The 17,219-nt window shown below is 40.4% G+C and overlaps 1 protein-coding gene across 12 annotated transcripts in view; it reads left to right on the forward strand.

The window, feature by feature from the left end:
* Window positions 1-17,219, forward strand: part of dysf (dysferlin, limb girdle muscular dystrophy 2B (autosomal recessive)) — a 123,912-nt gene that overhangs the window by 64,471 nt on the left and 42,222 nt on the right. For 9 of the 12 annotated variants that reach the window (XM_035993671.1, XM_035993675.1, XM_035993672.1 and 6 more), the window contains 3 exons: window positions 3,777-3,948; window positions 4,044-4,117; window positions 13,608-13,667. In XM_035993671.1, coding sequence (XP_035849564.1) covers window positions 3,777-3,948; window positions 4,044-4,117; window positions 13,608-13,667 — 306 coding nt within the window. The remainder of the gene's footprint in view (window positions 1-3,776; window positions 3,949-4,043; window positions 4,118-13,607; window positions 13,668-17,219) is intronic. The other 3 variants (XM_035993676.1, XM_035993681.1, XM_035993678.1) reach the window with 1 other exon arrangement.

Raw genomic sequence — 17,219 nt, forward strand, 5'->3', positions numbered from 1 at the left:
GTGGACATGAATATTGCGTTTATGAGGCTTATTCCGTTTTTGATCATATATGGGGTTTATGATGGTTACATGGCACACAGAGAAATCAACTTATTCATATCGCCGTACAGGCTCGCCGACAGCTGTCTGCTCTGAATGCATCTCTCTCTCTCTCTCTCTCTCTCTCTCTCTCTCTCTCTCTCTCTCTCTGTCTGTCTCTCTTTCTCTCTTTCTCTCTCTCTCTCTTACAAAACGCTTCAGTAAAATATTTTCATGATCTGGTCATCATTATATGATAAAAGTACACTAGTAGCACACTCTCATACACATTGAATAGGATAAGAACAGCTGATTTCTGGCGCAGTAAACGCTTCGGCGGGCGTTTTTTTGTGCATACTTTGAAATAGAATCCTGCCGGCGCCACTGAATGAAACCATGAGAGTGTAAGGTTGGGAACCACTACTTTAATCTTCAATAATATGTTGCGTTTTATAAGCTGATCATGTGTTTTGTAATGTAAACATCTTAATATGAAGAGTGTGAAGTGTTATTGGTACGTGGCTCTCTAGAAATCTCATTATTGTTGCCTAAAGTTCAAGAGTCCTCGCCAGTTTTTTCAAAATAAAATTTGAAGCTTCTGTTCCAGATGAATCTAAAGCTGATTATATAATGTTTAACTTTAAGATAGATTTTTTTTTTTTTTTATGGACTTCTGTGGGCTAACCTTCATGCCTGTTTACATCCTAACTTCACTTTATTGCCACACTGTTAGTGGATATGATATAGAAAGTTTGTTTGATTCAGTCATTTATTTTAACCAACACAACATTTATTAAATATTCTTCAAACTGTGCGTATACATTGATATCATAACTCCAACCCAAGTGTTTTCTTATAAAAACCTCAACTGAAATATGGAAATATTACGCAGGTTTTTCCGAAACAGCAGCACCAGAACAGGCTCCGAGAGTTTAATGTTAACAATATTAATGTCTGAAGTTGATCACCTCAGTGTTATATTGTGACAGGTTTAACTGGAGTTTGGAAATATTCACATATTTTTCCCTCAAATACATTTCCTTGCATTGGCTCCGGCAGTTTAATGTTAACAAGATTAAGGTCCTGTGTTGACCACCGCAAGAGTGTGACGGCCTCAATCGCACTGTGGAAATATGCACATATTTTTCCCTTAAATTCAGCCCCTGAATCGAGTCCAAGCATTTAATGTTAACAATATTAAGGTCCTAAGTTGACTGCCTAAGTGTTTTCGTATGCCACAGGGGCATAAGAAAATGTCATGTGCATAGTTTCCTTAAATACAACTCTTTGAAGAATCTGACCGCCTAATGTTCGCTCTCTCAGTTTATTGTGTGAGTTTAGCATCATCCGCCCCACTTAAGCCTTTTTTTAAAGCCGGAGGGCTCAAATGGATTACAGTTACAAACTCTCTTTTTTCTTCTTGAGCCTGCCTGGCAAAACGAGGTAATACTGAAGTGCACAAATCTCCCTCTTAAAGAAATATTGAACCGCACGTACAGTTTTTCTGGTGTATATGTTCCATTTCTATATGGAGGACTAAAGCTGTTATCGCCATTATAATAAATAAATGAATAAAATGACATAGAAAGAAATGCATTTTGAAAATCAATAAATATGCACAGAAAAAGAAAAATAATTGCGTAATAATTTTATTTTTATTTTTCTATTCTCTTTTCTACTTCTTTCTCAAAAATAAGTAATTTGTAAATAAGTAAATAATAATACATTTTGACAAATTACTTATTTCTGTCCTCATTTCATTTTCTTTTTCACATTTAATTATTTCCCAATCTGTTCATTTACATTTATATATAAATAAATGTTTCTATTTATTTTCCTATTTATTGTTTTGTTCCTGTATTTCTTCACAAAATAAATTAATCCAAAAATAAGTAATTTGTTAAATAAATCAATACATTTTATTTATTTACTCTTCTTTTTCTGTGTATATCTATTTACTTTCAAATTAACCTGCACATTTATTTGATAATTGAGGTATTTATTTCTACATTTATTTCTTTTATTTATTTATCTATTACAATGGCAGCTTTAGTCCTCCATATTTCTGCACACAGAATAATAATAATTCAAATTGTCAAGTTGTGGTGACATTCAATGACAGTCAGTGGTCTCACAGTGTGTTCTTGCTAAAATGCGGCACAGCGTGGAAAAGAACCGAGTACGCCATATTGTCATCTAAGATAAATGTTGCTTTTCATGGCGCCACTTTACAAGTAAACATTTACTTTAAATCACAACCTGAGATTGTAATCCAAAGTTTGCGGCCTGATTTCTTTCACAAAAATCAAATCTCTAGCTCGATGGGTTCAGTCATTTCTTCCTTTACGTGGGAGGGGCCAGCTGAGGTGTAATGATGCCTTGATTGGACTGTCACCAAGGCATGACCAATCAACTTCAGACAGTCAGCAGCCATAGCCAATCAGCATCAGGCGGGCAGGTGGCATAGCCAATTAAAGTCAGGCATAGGTCAGAGGATGTCTTTTTTTTTACTTATCTTGCCTTTTTTTCCTTCCTTTTTTTTAATATATTCTTTCCCTTTCTTGTTTACTTCTACATCATGGTTTTCTCTTTTTTTTAATTCCTCTTTATAAAGATTATGTATTTATTTTTGTGGCATTTTAGGCCTTCATTTGATAGGACAGCTTAGTTATGAAAGGGGAGAATTGGGGAATGACATGCAGCAAAGGGCCACAGGTCCAGACTGATCTCACTAAGTGGCGTATGTATGACACGCCAATTCGTATGCCGTTTTTGCGTGTTATCAAGACGCATAACCGTTTGGCCTCCATTGACCTACATTACATGTGAATTATCGCCTTAGCGAGTAGTACAAAAGGATGGAGGCTCGCGGATGGGTAAAACACAGGACTTTCACCCGGGAGAGCCGGGATCGCTATTTTTTTTAATAAAGCCTTCCCCAATGTTCTTTTCCTAAACCCAACCGTTTATTGTTTTCCTAAGCGTGTGACGTTAGTCACTGTCGTGTTTTTGATGTTTTTGAGTGTTACTAAAGCCTTTCCCAATGTTCTTTCCCTAAACCCAACCTTTTTTTTTTTTTGTTTTTTTAAACGCGTGTGACGTTCTCGCGATAGCACGGCACGTGGCGACGTGGTATGTATGTCTACATCCACTGTATACAGCATAGACATACACGTGGATAGCTCAAAATGCGTACAGATAACACGCCATTTGGCTTTAGGAAAGTGGCGTGTATGTTTACGCAAAGTCATGATGCCATGTTGGCAGGTCGGAAACCATACAGCGGCTGCTGTGGACTGAGCATCTGTATATAGGCGCACGATCTACCAGGTGAGCTACCCAGGCACTAGGGGTGTCACGATTCGATTCGATTACGATTATCCTGTCATCGATTCGATATCCCGATGCATCACGATGCGTCACCTCCTTATTATATATTGCTCCACATGGTTTTCATCAACAAATTCAAGCAGTCAGCTATATATGAACTCCCCTTTTTATTGTATCTGCTCTTAAAAAAAGACACTTCCTGAATGTAGTGGAGTCTGAACACAGCAGGCAACAGACAAAAGGCAACAAAAAAAAAAAAGCAGTGACTGGAAAATCAACAAGTAGCATCAGTAGGCAATAATCGGTTATGGTCTGTCACCGCATCGGTGCAGAATCATCTTGGTTCGCATCGTGATGCAAGGATTAACTTCAACACCCCTACCAGGTGCTCATCCCTCTCTCTCTCTCTCTCTCCATTCCTTCCACAGAGACTTCCCTGTGAGGAGCTCTACATGCCGCCGATCGTCATCAAAGTCATCGACAACCGTCAGTTTGGGAGGAAGCCAGTGGTTGGTCAGTGCACCATCCGGTCGCTGGAGGAGTATCGCTGCAGCCTAGAGGAGGAGCCAGAGGTGGAGGACGAGGACGAGGACTGGAGACGTAAGACATGGATGGAAATGAACATGTCTCGTAAACAGCCAGACCGATCGTCAATGTTACAAACATCTTTCTGCCATGTGTTTTTGTATGTGCAGGTGAGACGCCCCAGTTCATTTCTGGGGAGGTTTTTATCGACATCGATGACGAGGAGCCGCTCATGCCTGACCAGGTAAAACCAGTCTGTCAGTTAGTTGGTTAAATGTGCTTTGTGTGAACAGTACCGCATCATTTCTGAGCAATAGGTGCCGTTATCATAAATGAAAAAGACCATCACTGCCTTTAAGCTTAGTGTATCCCATAAAAAAATATTGATATGTTACACTTTGACTTCCCCACACTCTCTGAAGTTCTCAGCCTCAAACCCACTGTTTTCTACTGAGACGTAAATCTTTAAAACGAGTCACAAATCAATAGTTTAATTGTTTAAAAAAAATACTGATGCTAGTTTTTTATCAAACAGGAGGAAATTGTGCAATTTGCACTATTTTCAGCGGCGGATTAATCCACATTTGGTGCTCTAGAGATTATTTGTGGCAGCAGGAAGGTGTGTGTGGGACTGAGTCCAAATAAACTACAGTGTGTGTGTTCATAGTAATGAAGGAACATGTCACCCAGTGCGACAGTGTGGCTCATTGATGTGTTTGTACAACAACAAACGTCTATGGCACAGAGGAAGAAGATATAACAGGCTTTGAATGCACACACAATACTTGCTAGTTAGTGAGGATGATTTGCAGCCCAATTTCTTACATTTTTTAGCCCCCTTTTTTTAAATGTTTTGCAGCGGCTTGCAACCCCTTTTATTGTAATTTCGCAGTACAATTTTAGTTACATTTGACAAGTGCAATTCAGCAGGGAAGCAACGGAGAATCTCAACTTAAAGTCCTGCTATATTTAATGACACCTGCGCTTACTGGTGACAAGCACATCGCGTTTCCTGTAGTGGCTTCACAATAAAAGCCACCCCGTGGTAACCTAGATGAGCGTTTTTAATTTGCAGCAGCAGCAGCAGGAAATGTTCGTTAACACAGCTCTAATCCAGCCGTAGAGATCGGTGAACAGGGAGGCTTCCATCAATGAGACAACATTACAAACGATAATGGGGATACTTTGAATGGCAACTGCAGAAAACACCATTATTAGTGTCAAAAAGGGAGTTTTTGATAGGGGAAATCTTAATGAATATAACTTTAATCTGGAAGTATGCGCTGCCTGAAAGCTACTCTCAGCATGTAACAAATATCTTCATTCTGTGTATTTACTAAAAACACCACATACAGGCTTCTATAACTGTCTCCACCGAGCTGTTCTTATTCTTTAACAGTAACTGAACCAAGGTATAATCACTAATAGTCGATAATCAATCGATGCTGTTGCAGGCATCACTTTTATTGAACAAATCAAAGCATTAGATTCACAAAAGAAATGCTGCTGCTGCTTGCGTTAGTTTGGTGAAAGAAAAACTGCAGCTGAACTTTTGTTCTCCAGTTGCTCTTCATTACAGCTGAACTGACTGTGAGTGGTTTAATACCCAATGATCCAGTGATTTTCCTAGTGTGTGTGTGTGTTTGTGTGTGTGTATGTATGTGTGTGTGTGTGTGTGTGTGTGTGTGTGTGTGTGTGTGTGTGTGTGTGCGCGCGCGTTTGACATTTCTGTTAATGCTTGTTCATCTTTGTGTGAGTGCTTAAATGTGTGCTTTTTCGGTTGTGGGGTGTAAAAGGCCAAGTAAGAAACACTTATTTTTCCACAGGGATCGTGTGTGTGTGTGTGTGTGTGTGTGTTGTGAGGACTGATTATAAGGGGAGTCTGAATGTGTGTGTGTCTGTATCATCGTGTGTGTGTGTGTGTGTGTGTGTGTGTGTGTGTGTGTGTGTGTGTGTGTGTGTGTGTGTGTGTGTGTGTGTGTGTGTGTGTGTGAGAGAGAGAGAAAGAGCTCTCAGTGGTACCAGCAGCATAAATAAACATGTTCTGACATGATGACATGGCAACCGTCTCTGTGGTCGGTGGGAGACCCGCGCTCGTCACCAATCATTAACATTCTCTCTCTCCCTCGGTCTGTTTTCTCCAAGTTAAAGACATTTAGTTTTCTGTCTCTCTTTCTTTCTCTCTTGCTTTCTTTCTTTCTTTCTTTCTTTCTTTTGCTGTTAAAGGAGAAACATGGAAACTATTTTCCAATCGACCTAATCCCTATTCAAATTTCTCCAGTTTCACACACACAATTGACATTTTATCACGCACCTATACTCAAACCCACAGACATGACCACACGTTCATGAGGACACGCGTTCACAAAAAGACGTTATTAAATGGTGTTTCTTTGTTAAGACGCAGGCATGTTGTGTGCACAACACTGACTTCTAGAGCTCCTCGTGAAAGACCTCCGCACTACTAAAAGTCCCATCAGAACACAAAGCTTCAACCGGTAAATGACGGACTACAGTGAGAACAATCATCGTCGGACAGTTTTAAGCCAGTTTTTTGTATGTGTTTGATTCAAATTTGAATGACGCTACCCTCGTTCTGTCAAAGGTTACAAAATCCCCCTATCACCTCTAACTAAGTCTCTTTTACACATGCACTGTAATCCTGAAAATCGAATCACTTGGACCGGACATTAAACAGTCTACCCTGCCGGCTCCCAAGTACTAAAGCCTGCGTAATGTCCGACTGAGCCCATGTGTGAGTAGAGCAGGTCATTGTCCGGAGAATTCACAGCGAGCGAGTGGGCGTGTTGATGATGTTTCTATCATGCGGCTGTCACGAAACCGGAAGAAAACAAACATCTGAGGGTGAAGAAGTATAGTGATGTACACGAGAATGCCACCAAAAATGTTCAGCTGAAGAGATGACAAGATTCAGGAACTTCTGTCGGTAAGGGTCAACAGCGAAATCGTCAGACAAATTCAAGGAATGGCAATAGGCATGAACAAATGACGAACCAGCTATGTGACCGTAGTGTAATCAGCGTCATGTCCTGCCTCCTGCACGCAATACCCAGGAGCCACCTCTGGCCTAAACCAGTATTTCCAGTAGACGAGAACGCGCGTGACGCAGACAATCTTCTGTTGTGTGCATATTTACCCTACAGACCTGAGAGTGGTATCCTAGCTAAGTCTCGGCAAGAGAGAAATAAGTTTGTATTTCCAAAAATGTTTGACTCTTCCATTAAGCCGAGGGAAAGATTGTCAACCGAGGATATCCAACATCCAACTTTACGACGTAGGAAATGCAAAGTCTGTAAACACACGAAACAAGCCCCTTATCCCCTGACACACACACACACACACACACACACACACACACACACACACACACACACACACACACACACACACACACACTGCTGTGGTCTATTAAATGGTTTCTTTTGAATATTAGTGAATTGTATAGATTCAGGAGACAACATAATTTGGTCTCATTGGTTTGGCAGAAGGCAGGAGGCTTTCATACACTCTGTTTGGGGGGGCAAACATAAATAATGCAGACACGCACGCACGCACACACGCACACACACACACACCCACACACACACACACACACACACACACACACACACAAACATAGACGACAGCTATCCTTGTGTAATCACCAATAAGCGCTGAAGGCTGAGGAATGCACTGTCATCAAACCGACCGCAGTCCCCGAAGTCCGTAAAAAAGAACATAAAAACACCAACTAATTATTGTGTTTATAATGTTGTTGTTGCATTTACTAAAAATAGTGAAGGAGAAGAGAGTTCACGGAGTTACTGTTCGAAAGCGGAGCAAAAGATGGAGAGAGCCAAGGAATGATGAAAGAGATGAAGTGAGAGATAGCGACAGAAAGTTCCTCACTTCGATTGTAGCTTATTTGGTTATAAATAATTAACGTTTCAATTTGAAGCCATGATTTCAGTGGTTGAGTGTAGAAATAATAACAGAAATACTCCGGCACATAACTCCCCGTACAGCGATTTCTTGTTTGTTTGTTTTTTTTTTACAAAAAAAACCAAAATTAATTAGTGAGATTTTGTGGACAGAGCCAGGCCAGCTGTTTTTCTAGTTTCTTTCCCTAGTTGAAATCTAGTCTGAACTATAATTGTGTAAAAAAAAAAAAAAAAAAAAAAAGTCTGTCTTTTAAGAAATCAGTAAAGACAGTATGGTAGATGTTGGAAAATATTCTGCTGTACTGTTTAAGTGCACAGGATTTGAAGTTAATGGGCTACAACATGGAAAACCACTGGATTGGCCCCTATTGAGAATACTGAAGTAACATTTAAAGACGGTGAATATGTGGAGAAGTTGTGTTTTTTTGGGGAAAGAATTCCAAGATCGTGGTTCCTGTCAGCCTCGTCTCTGTGGATCCAATGATTCAAGACTTCTGTTCTGGAGACGTGCAGCTTCTCTTTGTCCTTTGTCCTACGTCCTTCACTTCTTCTTCTTCTCTCCTCCTCACTTTTTCCCCCCTCGCCTGTCATCTGTTGTCATTTTGCGTCTTTTTCATCACTTTCTTTGACCTTTCTAAACATCAGTCTTCCTCCTCTTCTCTGTCCTGCTATCCCACTTTCTCTCCCCCTGCATTGCACCCCCATGTACTTGTCTCCTTTCCTTCTCTCCTCTTTCTTTTCTCTCATCTTGTTCTCCCCTGTCAGGTTTTCTTTCTCTTTCTTTTTTCTCTCCTTTCCTTTTTCCTCTTTTTCCTTCTTTTTTTTGTCTGCTTTTTTCTCTCCCTGCCTCCTGTCTCCTCGTCTCCTCTCCTTGTCTCTTCCCTTCTCTGTTCAACTCCTCCTTTTCTTTCCTCTTCCTCTCTTCTTATCATCCTTCACATCATTGTTTCCCTTCTCTCGTCTAATTATTTTTAGATCCTTCTCTTTCCTCTTATCTTCCTCTTCTTCCTCCTTTCCTTTCTTGCATCCTCATCTCATCGCCCCTTCTTCCCCCTCGCCTCACCTCCTCCATATCTTCTCTTCTCCTCTTCTCTTCCCTCCTTGTCACATCTTCTCTCTCTTTCTTTCGTCTTTTCTCCACGTTGCATTCCTGTCTTCCTCCCCCTCTCCTCCCGAACCTCCTCCTCTTTTTTTCTCCATCTTCTCTCCTCCCATCCTCCTCTCTCATACTCCTCTCCTTCTTCTGCCCTCCTCCTATTCTTTCTCCCCTTCCCCATCTTCTTCCTCCCTCTCTCCTTTTGTGAAGTCTTCCTCCTGGTGATCACTGAAGGGGAAAATCTGACCCTCGATGATATCCAACACAGACCCTGTGGTTTGTGTGTGTGTGTGTGTGTGTGTGTGTGTGTGTGTGTGTGTGTGTGTGTGTGTGTGTGCGTGTGAGAAAGTGTGTTACAGTGTGTATAAACAAACACAGGGAGTCTGTTCCTTGTTAGTTGTCTTCTGTCTCATTATCCACACAGGGCCGCACTGGAACTCTCCCTATATCTTTTTTCAGCTCCTCCCTTCCTTTCTCATCTCCTTCCTTTCTTTCCTTTCTGCCTTCCTTCATCTTTCTTTCCGCCACTGTCACCCCCTCTTCACTTCCTTCCTCCCTGGCTTCTTTTTTTCTCTTTCTCCTGCACAAATCTCTCCATCCCTCGTTCACGTCTTCCTTTTGTTCATCTTTCCATTCTTTCACACGACTCCTTTGCTTCTCTCCTTCTTATCTCTCTCCCCTCTCTTTTTTTTCTTGCACGTCTACCTTGCTGACGTAGTCAAGTACTTCCTTCTTCCTTTCTTTCGTAGTTTCTTCCTCATGCCATCTCCCTTCACAATTATCTCTTACTTTCTTACCTTTATAGTTTCCTCCTTTCCTCCTTTCCTTCCTTCTACTCTTGTCCGTGCACAATGCTCCCGTTTCTTTCTCTTCTTCCCCTGCCTTCCTTCATGACGTTTCCTTCTTGTATCACCTTCTGTCTCCCTCCATCCCTCCTTTCATCCCTTCTCTGCTTTGTTTCCTCCTCTACCTCCGACCCCCTCCTCTACCAATCGTTTTACCGTCTTTTCTCCATCCCTCTTGGTATCGCTACTTTCCTTTCCTTTGTGCCATATCTGTCAACATACAGTGCTGCTCATGAGTATTGGAACCCCTGCTACAGTTGACTAAAAAGAGGAATGAAAAAATCATGATCTGGAAATTGATCTTAATGCCTTAATTGAAAAAAATTAGGAAAAATCCAACCTTTGAGAACACCAATTTTCTTTGTGAAAGAATAATGTATCGTAAATAAATAAATGTTCTTCCTTAAAAAACAGGGGGCATAGGTATAGACACCCCTATGTTAAATTCTCATAGAGGCAGGCAGATCTTTATTTTTAAAGGCCAGTTATTTCATGGATCCAGGATACTATGCATCCTGATAAAGTTCCCTTGGCCTTTGGAATTAAAATAGCCCCACATCATCACATACCCTTCACCATACCTAGAGATTGGCATGGTTTTATTTCAGTTAGCCTAATAGCTGGTTTGATTTGCATTGAGAGATTATGGAAAGTACCCCATCACAAAGAAAATTGGTGTTCTCAAAGGTTGGATTTTTCCTATTTTTTTCAATTAAGGCATTAAGATCTATTTCCAAAAGATGATTCCTCCAAAGAAGTATTCCTATTTTAAGTCAACTTTAGCATGGGTTCCAATACTCATGAGCAGCACTGTACTGTACCATACTTTAGCGTTTGTCTCTTTCTCTTCCTCCATCCTGCTCTTTAATTCCCTTTACCCCTTTAATTCATTTTCTCATTCCTTCTTTTTTTTCTGTCTATCAAGCTGGCAGTCGGTTTAATGTGGTCGCTCATTAAGGGGGCTTGTTATCCTCCTCTTTTTTTTCTTCCTCTCTCTCTTCATTGTTGTGGTTCATCAACCACTCATCCCCTCTGTGATCCTTCCATCATCTTTAAATCCTCTCTGGTCTTTAATTTATTTTGTGTGTCCGTCTTTGTTATCCCTTAACCCACAGGCGCCACGACAGCTACACACACACGCCACACGCGCGCGCACACACACACACACACACACACACGCACAATTTCATATTGATGAGGTCTGTTTTGTTTTTTTTTCTTTCTCAATATTTTACATAAGGAGAGACATCATGGGACTGTCTCTAATATACTGCTGTTACCTCATACTCACGACACATCGTTTTTCCGTTCTCTTGCACTGATGCAAAAAACTCAATTGTCTTGTTGTGTTTGTGGGGGGCGGCGTGAAATGTTTGGTGACATGGGAGGTCAGTATGAGCTAATGTTCATCTGTGTGTGTGTGTGTGTGTGTGACGAGTTTTAAGTGGGGTGTTAAAATTAATGCACACACCCTGTCATTAACGCCCACATCCAATTAAAGTGCTTTGACATCAAAACAACTCTGCGTGCATACAACAACAGTGATGCAACCGATGGATACATTTACGGCGACAGCTGAAAGTTTGTCACACTTGTCGGCCCAAAAAAATAAATGTTTATCATTATTCTCGGTACAAACTTTTCTTGATTAATACTAATACTGAGCATATTTTGTTATGTTTTGTCCACTGCGTTGATGTCAATGAAGGTAGACTTTAAATATTAGAAGCACAACTAACTACACCCTCTACAATAACCCTAAAGTCATGAAAAAACTAAAAAGTATAACTTTTAAAAAGGTAGCATGTATTGCAGGGTTGTTGTATTAGATTGTATTAGTTTCAGCTAGATGGACTTGTAGCACCCAATAATGCAATAATTTAAAAGATTTAGTTTTAATTTAGATAAAGTTTTAATAACATTTGCACTTGATCCAAAAAGGGAATGAATCACAATAATGTAATAAAATGTCCTGACTGATGTTGTAGTCACATGGCCCCCATCTTTCAAGTTGTAGCCGTCCAACAAACACTTTAAAACACTTTAAAACCTAACATCCTTCCATTTAGTCTCCAGTATTAGTCCAGCTCCTAAAATGCTTGATCCTGCATGTCCCATAATCAGGGTGTTACCTGCATAGAGGAATTTTTGGCGCCCCCCAAAGCAGTTTTAGCCAGCCCCAAAGGAAAATCACCAGTACTAAAATTATAAGAATTAGAGAATAAAAATAGCAATTCAAAACCTGTGTAAATGTGTGTTTAAGTGCAATTTACAAAACAACTGTTGAACAAGTAGAACATGAACATGATCATGCTTATTGCCGTGAGTAGGTTCCCCCCCCCCTCTGTATAATTAGGGTTGGGTATCGTTTTGGGTTTTTTCCGATACCGGTGCCAAAACGATACTTTTAAAACGGTGCCGGTGCCTGAACTGAATATTATATAATATATATATATAATAATTATATAATTATAAATATTTAAAAAAATATGTATATATTTAAGAACGGTTTGTTTATTGCTAAGGCCATATGGTCAAAATGTAATGATTTATTAAAAATGTAATAACAATAACTTATAACAATAACTTCTTTCACCAGTAAATGACTGATTGATTGATTGATCGACTGTACAAAAGGCCGTCTATCAGCAGTGATTAGAGTGCATGTCGGAAAATAGCGCAGACACGCTCTTCACGCTGCGAGCGGGCACACGCACCACTCGGCGGAAAAGGGAGAGAAAGAAAAAAGAGACTGCGCCGCACGCACACGGCTCTTTGTCTTCCATCAAGAATGAGTAATTTATAAATATTTTAACATCATTTATTCATGACTAACGGAGGCTATAGGCCACATGGAAGTTGGAACAAAGAAATAAAATAAGCCCTCCAGAAGCCAGCCTCTGTTTCACCTCCTCAGCGCAGGCATTTCAGTTGCACCGAAATGAGGCACCAAAATCCACGTTACTATTTGGTCCGGTAGATACCGGTTGTTAAGGCACCGGTGACGTATTAGCACCAGGTTTCGGTACCCAACCCTACTGATAACGCAATTTTCATTAGCTATTTGTTAAAAATGTCACACCCAGTTTGTAACAAGGACTGTTGGGGATGAATATGTAGTTTAATAATTCCTCAGACTTTGCAAAACTCCTCCATGAGTAGTACTTACATGGCTGACTACTTGACAGTAAGCATACAGTAAAAACAGGGGGCACGTGTCTTCTGTGCTGAATGGAAAGGTTAAGAGTCGGACTGCTGATATGAAGGTGAGTATTTGCAGTAAACAGTATTCCAACTTTTAAAACATACTGTTTGTGCCCACATACTGTATGTCGAGGCTGTCGCCTAATGCTGGTGTTTTACAGCATCCTTGCCTCGCCCCTTTCCATCTTCTTCATGTGCTGTGCTCAGCTCCTCCGTGACCTCATCTAAACACTTTGTCTTTCTAATCTGGGCCTGATCAGCGCTAACCCAACGCTGCTTTCTGCACCTCGCAGAGCGGAACCTCCCAGGGAAAGAACATTCAGGCAAAGGCTCAGTTTTTCCCTCACAAAACAAGGTTTTTGATTTGATTGTTGCTGTTTGATGGAAACACATGACGATGTTTCTGTGTGTTTGAGTCACTAATATGTCTGGTGATGTTAGTATGTAATGTCTAATGATGTTAGCGTTAAAGAATACAGTGTGTGTGTGTGTGTGTTTTCTAACATTACGAACCAGCGTTTTTTACAGATACAGCATATGAAATAATTCACATTGTTTGTCTTTTCACTAAAATGTGATGCTAATGTTGTGGCTAACCCTAACCAGCTAACCTGAAAGTGTGTATGTGTTTATGTGTGTGCCTCGTAGCTTGCAGATGGATCCGGTTCAGCTATCATTAACCTTTCCGCCTCTACTTCCAGCCTTCATGTAGGTACCAAACTCATCTTTAAATTTCATTCATTCATTCATATCACTTAACCAGAATGTCAAACATACTTTCCATGATTTGTTACCATCCATCAAATCTACAGATACAGTACTTTCTTTCTCTTCTTCCATTTTTCATTCAATAAGCTCATTTTTAACTGCTGATGTTGGCAAGAGATTAAAGTTGATATTTGCTACAGAACTGTTCACATTGGCAACATAAATACTTCAGTACTCACTTACCTAACCTTACATTTAATATATTCATGTCACATTTAAAGGGTTTCACTATATCTGTAACTTCATACTGCTTACAATTCATCGAGCATGATTTAAAAGCATATTATATATTGTCATTCAAGGACAATTCCTGCGCAAAATGAACTTAGGGCTTAATAACATATGTGTACCGAGTCGACCGTTCTCTGGGACATTTTTTCATGCTAATCGAATGCGTCTCTAGCTTTAAACAAGCTACTGCAAACTGGTGGTTAGCTGCTAACGCTAGCTTTCGGGGCGGATGATAAATCCCTATTTTATACCACTAACAAGGCTCAAAATAGCACCAAACTTCAACGGTAGCATAATGAGGGTCCCTACATGTAAACTGAAGCATTGAGAACTTTGTAAGTGTACAAACAGTTTATTAAAAAGATAGATTATAAAGACAGTACCGTTCATGTTTACATGCGGGCGCCATCTTGGAAAACAGTCATGAGCAGACGTTCGACGAACGCTGCCTTTGAGTTATTATAATAATAATCCTGTGGATCAAGACATCATCTCAAATTTTAAGGGTTTCATATTAACAAATATGACTTTTGAAGACATTTCCTGATCTTAAATAAAAAAAAAGAATAAATAACATAAACTGAGTTACCTGATGCATCATCATCAAATAAAGCACATACTACAAGTTCTACAGTTTCTAACACCAGTAATTAGACTGATCCCCACGAACAAGCTTGCCAAGAGTTAGATTCACACGACTCTCCTGTCTGTATGATGAATATGAAGCTACCGCCAGCAGCTGCTAGTTTAAAATTGAAGTAAAGCTCTATCCAAGAGTCTATATCGACGACGTTTCACTTCCGGGATTGCTCCGGTGCTGCCAGATATTCCGCCGGATGTCACTCATTAGGCCGGATGTCCGTTACTTTCTGCTTTCTTTGTGTTGTATTGGATTTACTGTATGAGGACTATTGTTATCTGCTCCTCAGATCTCTGCAGGGTAAATCCAGACAGCTAGCTAGACTATCTGTCCAATCTGAGTTTTCTGTTGCACGACTAAAACTGCTCTTGAACGTACACATTCCACCAAAACAAGTTCCTTCCGGAGGCTATTTTGCAGCAGCACCGTTGCTCCGTCCGGTGCTTAGTGCCGCCCAAGACGATTCTGATTGGTTTAAAGAAATGCCAATAAACCAGAGCATGTTTTTCTCCCATCCCAGAATGTTGTGTTGACTAGCGAGACCCTCCTCCGCAGCGCTGTGGAGGAAGGTCTGGCGAAGCAGACCTAATCCAAAGGTAACTAAATTGACACTCCGGGACCTCTGAAGTCCACTAATGTGCAATATATCTTGATTAGATATTGTGTCTGTAAAGAGTTGTTTCCAATACAAAATGTATAGAATTATTCAATACATTAGTTTTTTTAATTCTCATACTCAGAGCCAATAATCTCCACTTCAGTAGCACTTGCTAAACTTTCCAGTTTCATTCCTATCTATATGCTGAAGGTTTTTACGGAGGGGTTTGCTCATATGTCATTCAGAGCCTAATTTATACATTTTATATTTTATGGCTGTTGACAGTATTTTCTGATTTATTGAGCAATAAGACATCCATAATTCCCTCTGTAAAAACCTGTGACTAATTGAACTAATTGAACCTGGCTTTATCCAATGTTTACATTGTTTTATACATACAGAAATGAATAGAAACCAATGAGTGCCTGGAACTGTGGTAAAAATACATACCAAATATAAAATCTATATCAGCAAAGATGTTACATGATTTGCATAAGGCACTAAACCATGACTCCTCATGTTTATAATAACCCACAGGGTGCTTTAAATGCAATGCAGTTGACAGTAGCAGAAATCTAATTTTAGAGAGAAAGCCTTTTTTATTGATGAGGTTTATTTAAAGTAAGACACTGATGGATAACTCTGGCTGCGCAGAGATGAGGGTCGACCTGGAAGGAATGAGATAAAGAAGTAGAAAATCCACTCCCGGATGAAACAAGAAACTTTTTACATTTGGTCGCGGCTCAGGAAAATACTTTCTACTGAAGAAATCGGGGTTTTACAGAGCGACACACACCGAGCCGTGTGGTTACAGAAGAAATCTGATCTCATGTTTGAACGGGAGACCACGCTCCTTGTAACATTCTTCCGTTTTATTTATCTAAGCCAGGTCAATTTGAAGACTTAGCTTGACCCGGACCAGACTGCTCACACAAATACACACATCCAGTAGTGCTCGCTCCCTCCTCGCTCGACAGTAATTGGGGGTGATTTCTTTCTCTCCAAACAAAGATATTTGTTTTATTAAGGGTCAGATATTGAAACCAGTCAAATTAAAGGCTTGGCTTTCTGTCTGGCCGGGGCCAAAGTCAACAGAGCTGCTACAGATCCTCTATACCACAACTCTCTGTAAGCAGACAGTTACTAAAGGCCGAGGCCGGGATGGATAAATGGGAGAGGGTTAAGGAGGGAGAAAGTGACTTAAAGAGAAGCAGAGGGAAGAAAAAAGAATCGGAGAAAGCTTGACTGAAATTAGGGGGAAAAAAAAGGACGGACTAATATCTCATGGCACCAGAAGAAGAAAGCTCGCTCTCCGTCATGTGCTGTAAATCCTGGCTTCTTAATCTCTGGGTCGCGACCAAAAAACGGGTCATGGGCGTTTGTCTGATGATTACCAGATTACTGGAGCAGAGCAGCTTCCAAGGCGGATCAGTCGGATTCAGTTTCAGAGTTGGAGAAGTTTAAGAAGATCGGCTGTCAGTAGCGTCATGGCTCCCCAAATCTCGCGGGCAACGACCCCCCTTTGAGATATTTGAGATCTAACGTCGCTCAGATGGAAAATGAACACTGTGTGTCACGTTTCATCGGCGGCATCCAGGCTTGATGATAGTATTTGTCACGGATCCAACCAGCCTCCATCTTTTCTTGTGTTTTTCCTTCCTTAAGGTAGTTAGTTGCGTTTGTGTCTGGGTTTCCATCGGTGAAATGTTTTATATAAGTTTGTGCCCCTTCAATAATTGTTGTTGTGCTGCGTCCCTCCTCTCCTGTTAATTGTCATCAAAACTGTCCCAGTTCATTGCCAAAAAACAATCAAGTTTTGTTATTATCCCACTCCCGTTTTAGTTTCCCTTTTGTCCCATAAATCCTGCCTGGCTGCTTTAGAACCAGACAAACTAAATGAAATTGCCTCACGCCAGGTGACTTTCTGGCTTTTTTAAGGGTTTATGAAACACACATTCATGACCCTATAGTGACCTCCAGAATCTGGATGCTGCACATATTTGCTGTCCAGAATGTCATCCAA

The sequence above is a fragment of the Sander lucioperca genome, chromosome 17 (genome assembly GCF_008315115.2).
Source record: "Sander lucioperca isolate FBNREF2018 chromosome 17, SLUC_FBN_1.2, whole genome shotgun sequence".
NCBI classification, from domain to species: domain Eukaryota; kingdom Metazoa; phylum Chordata; class Actinopteri; order Perciformes; family Percidae; genus Sander; species Sander lucioperca.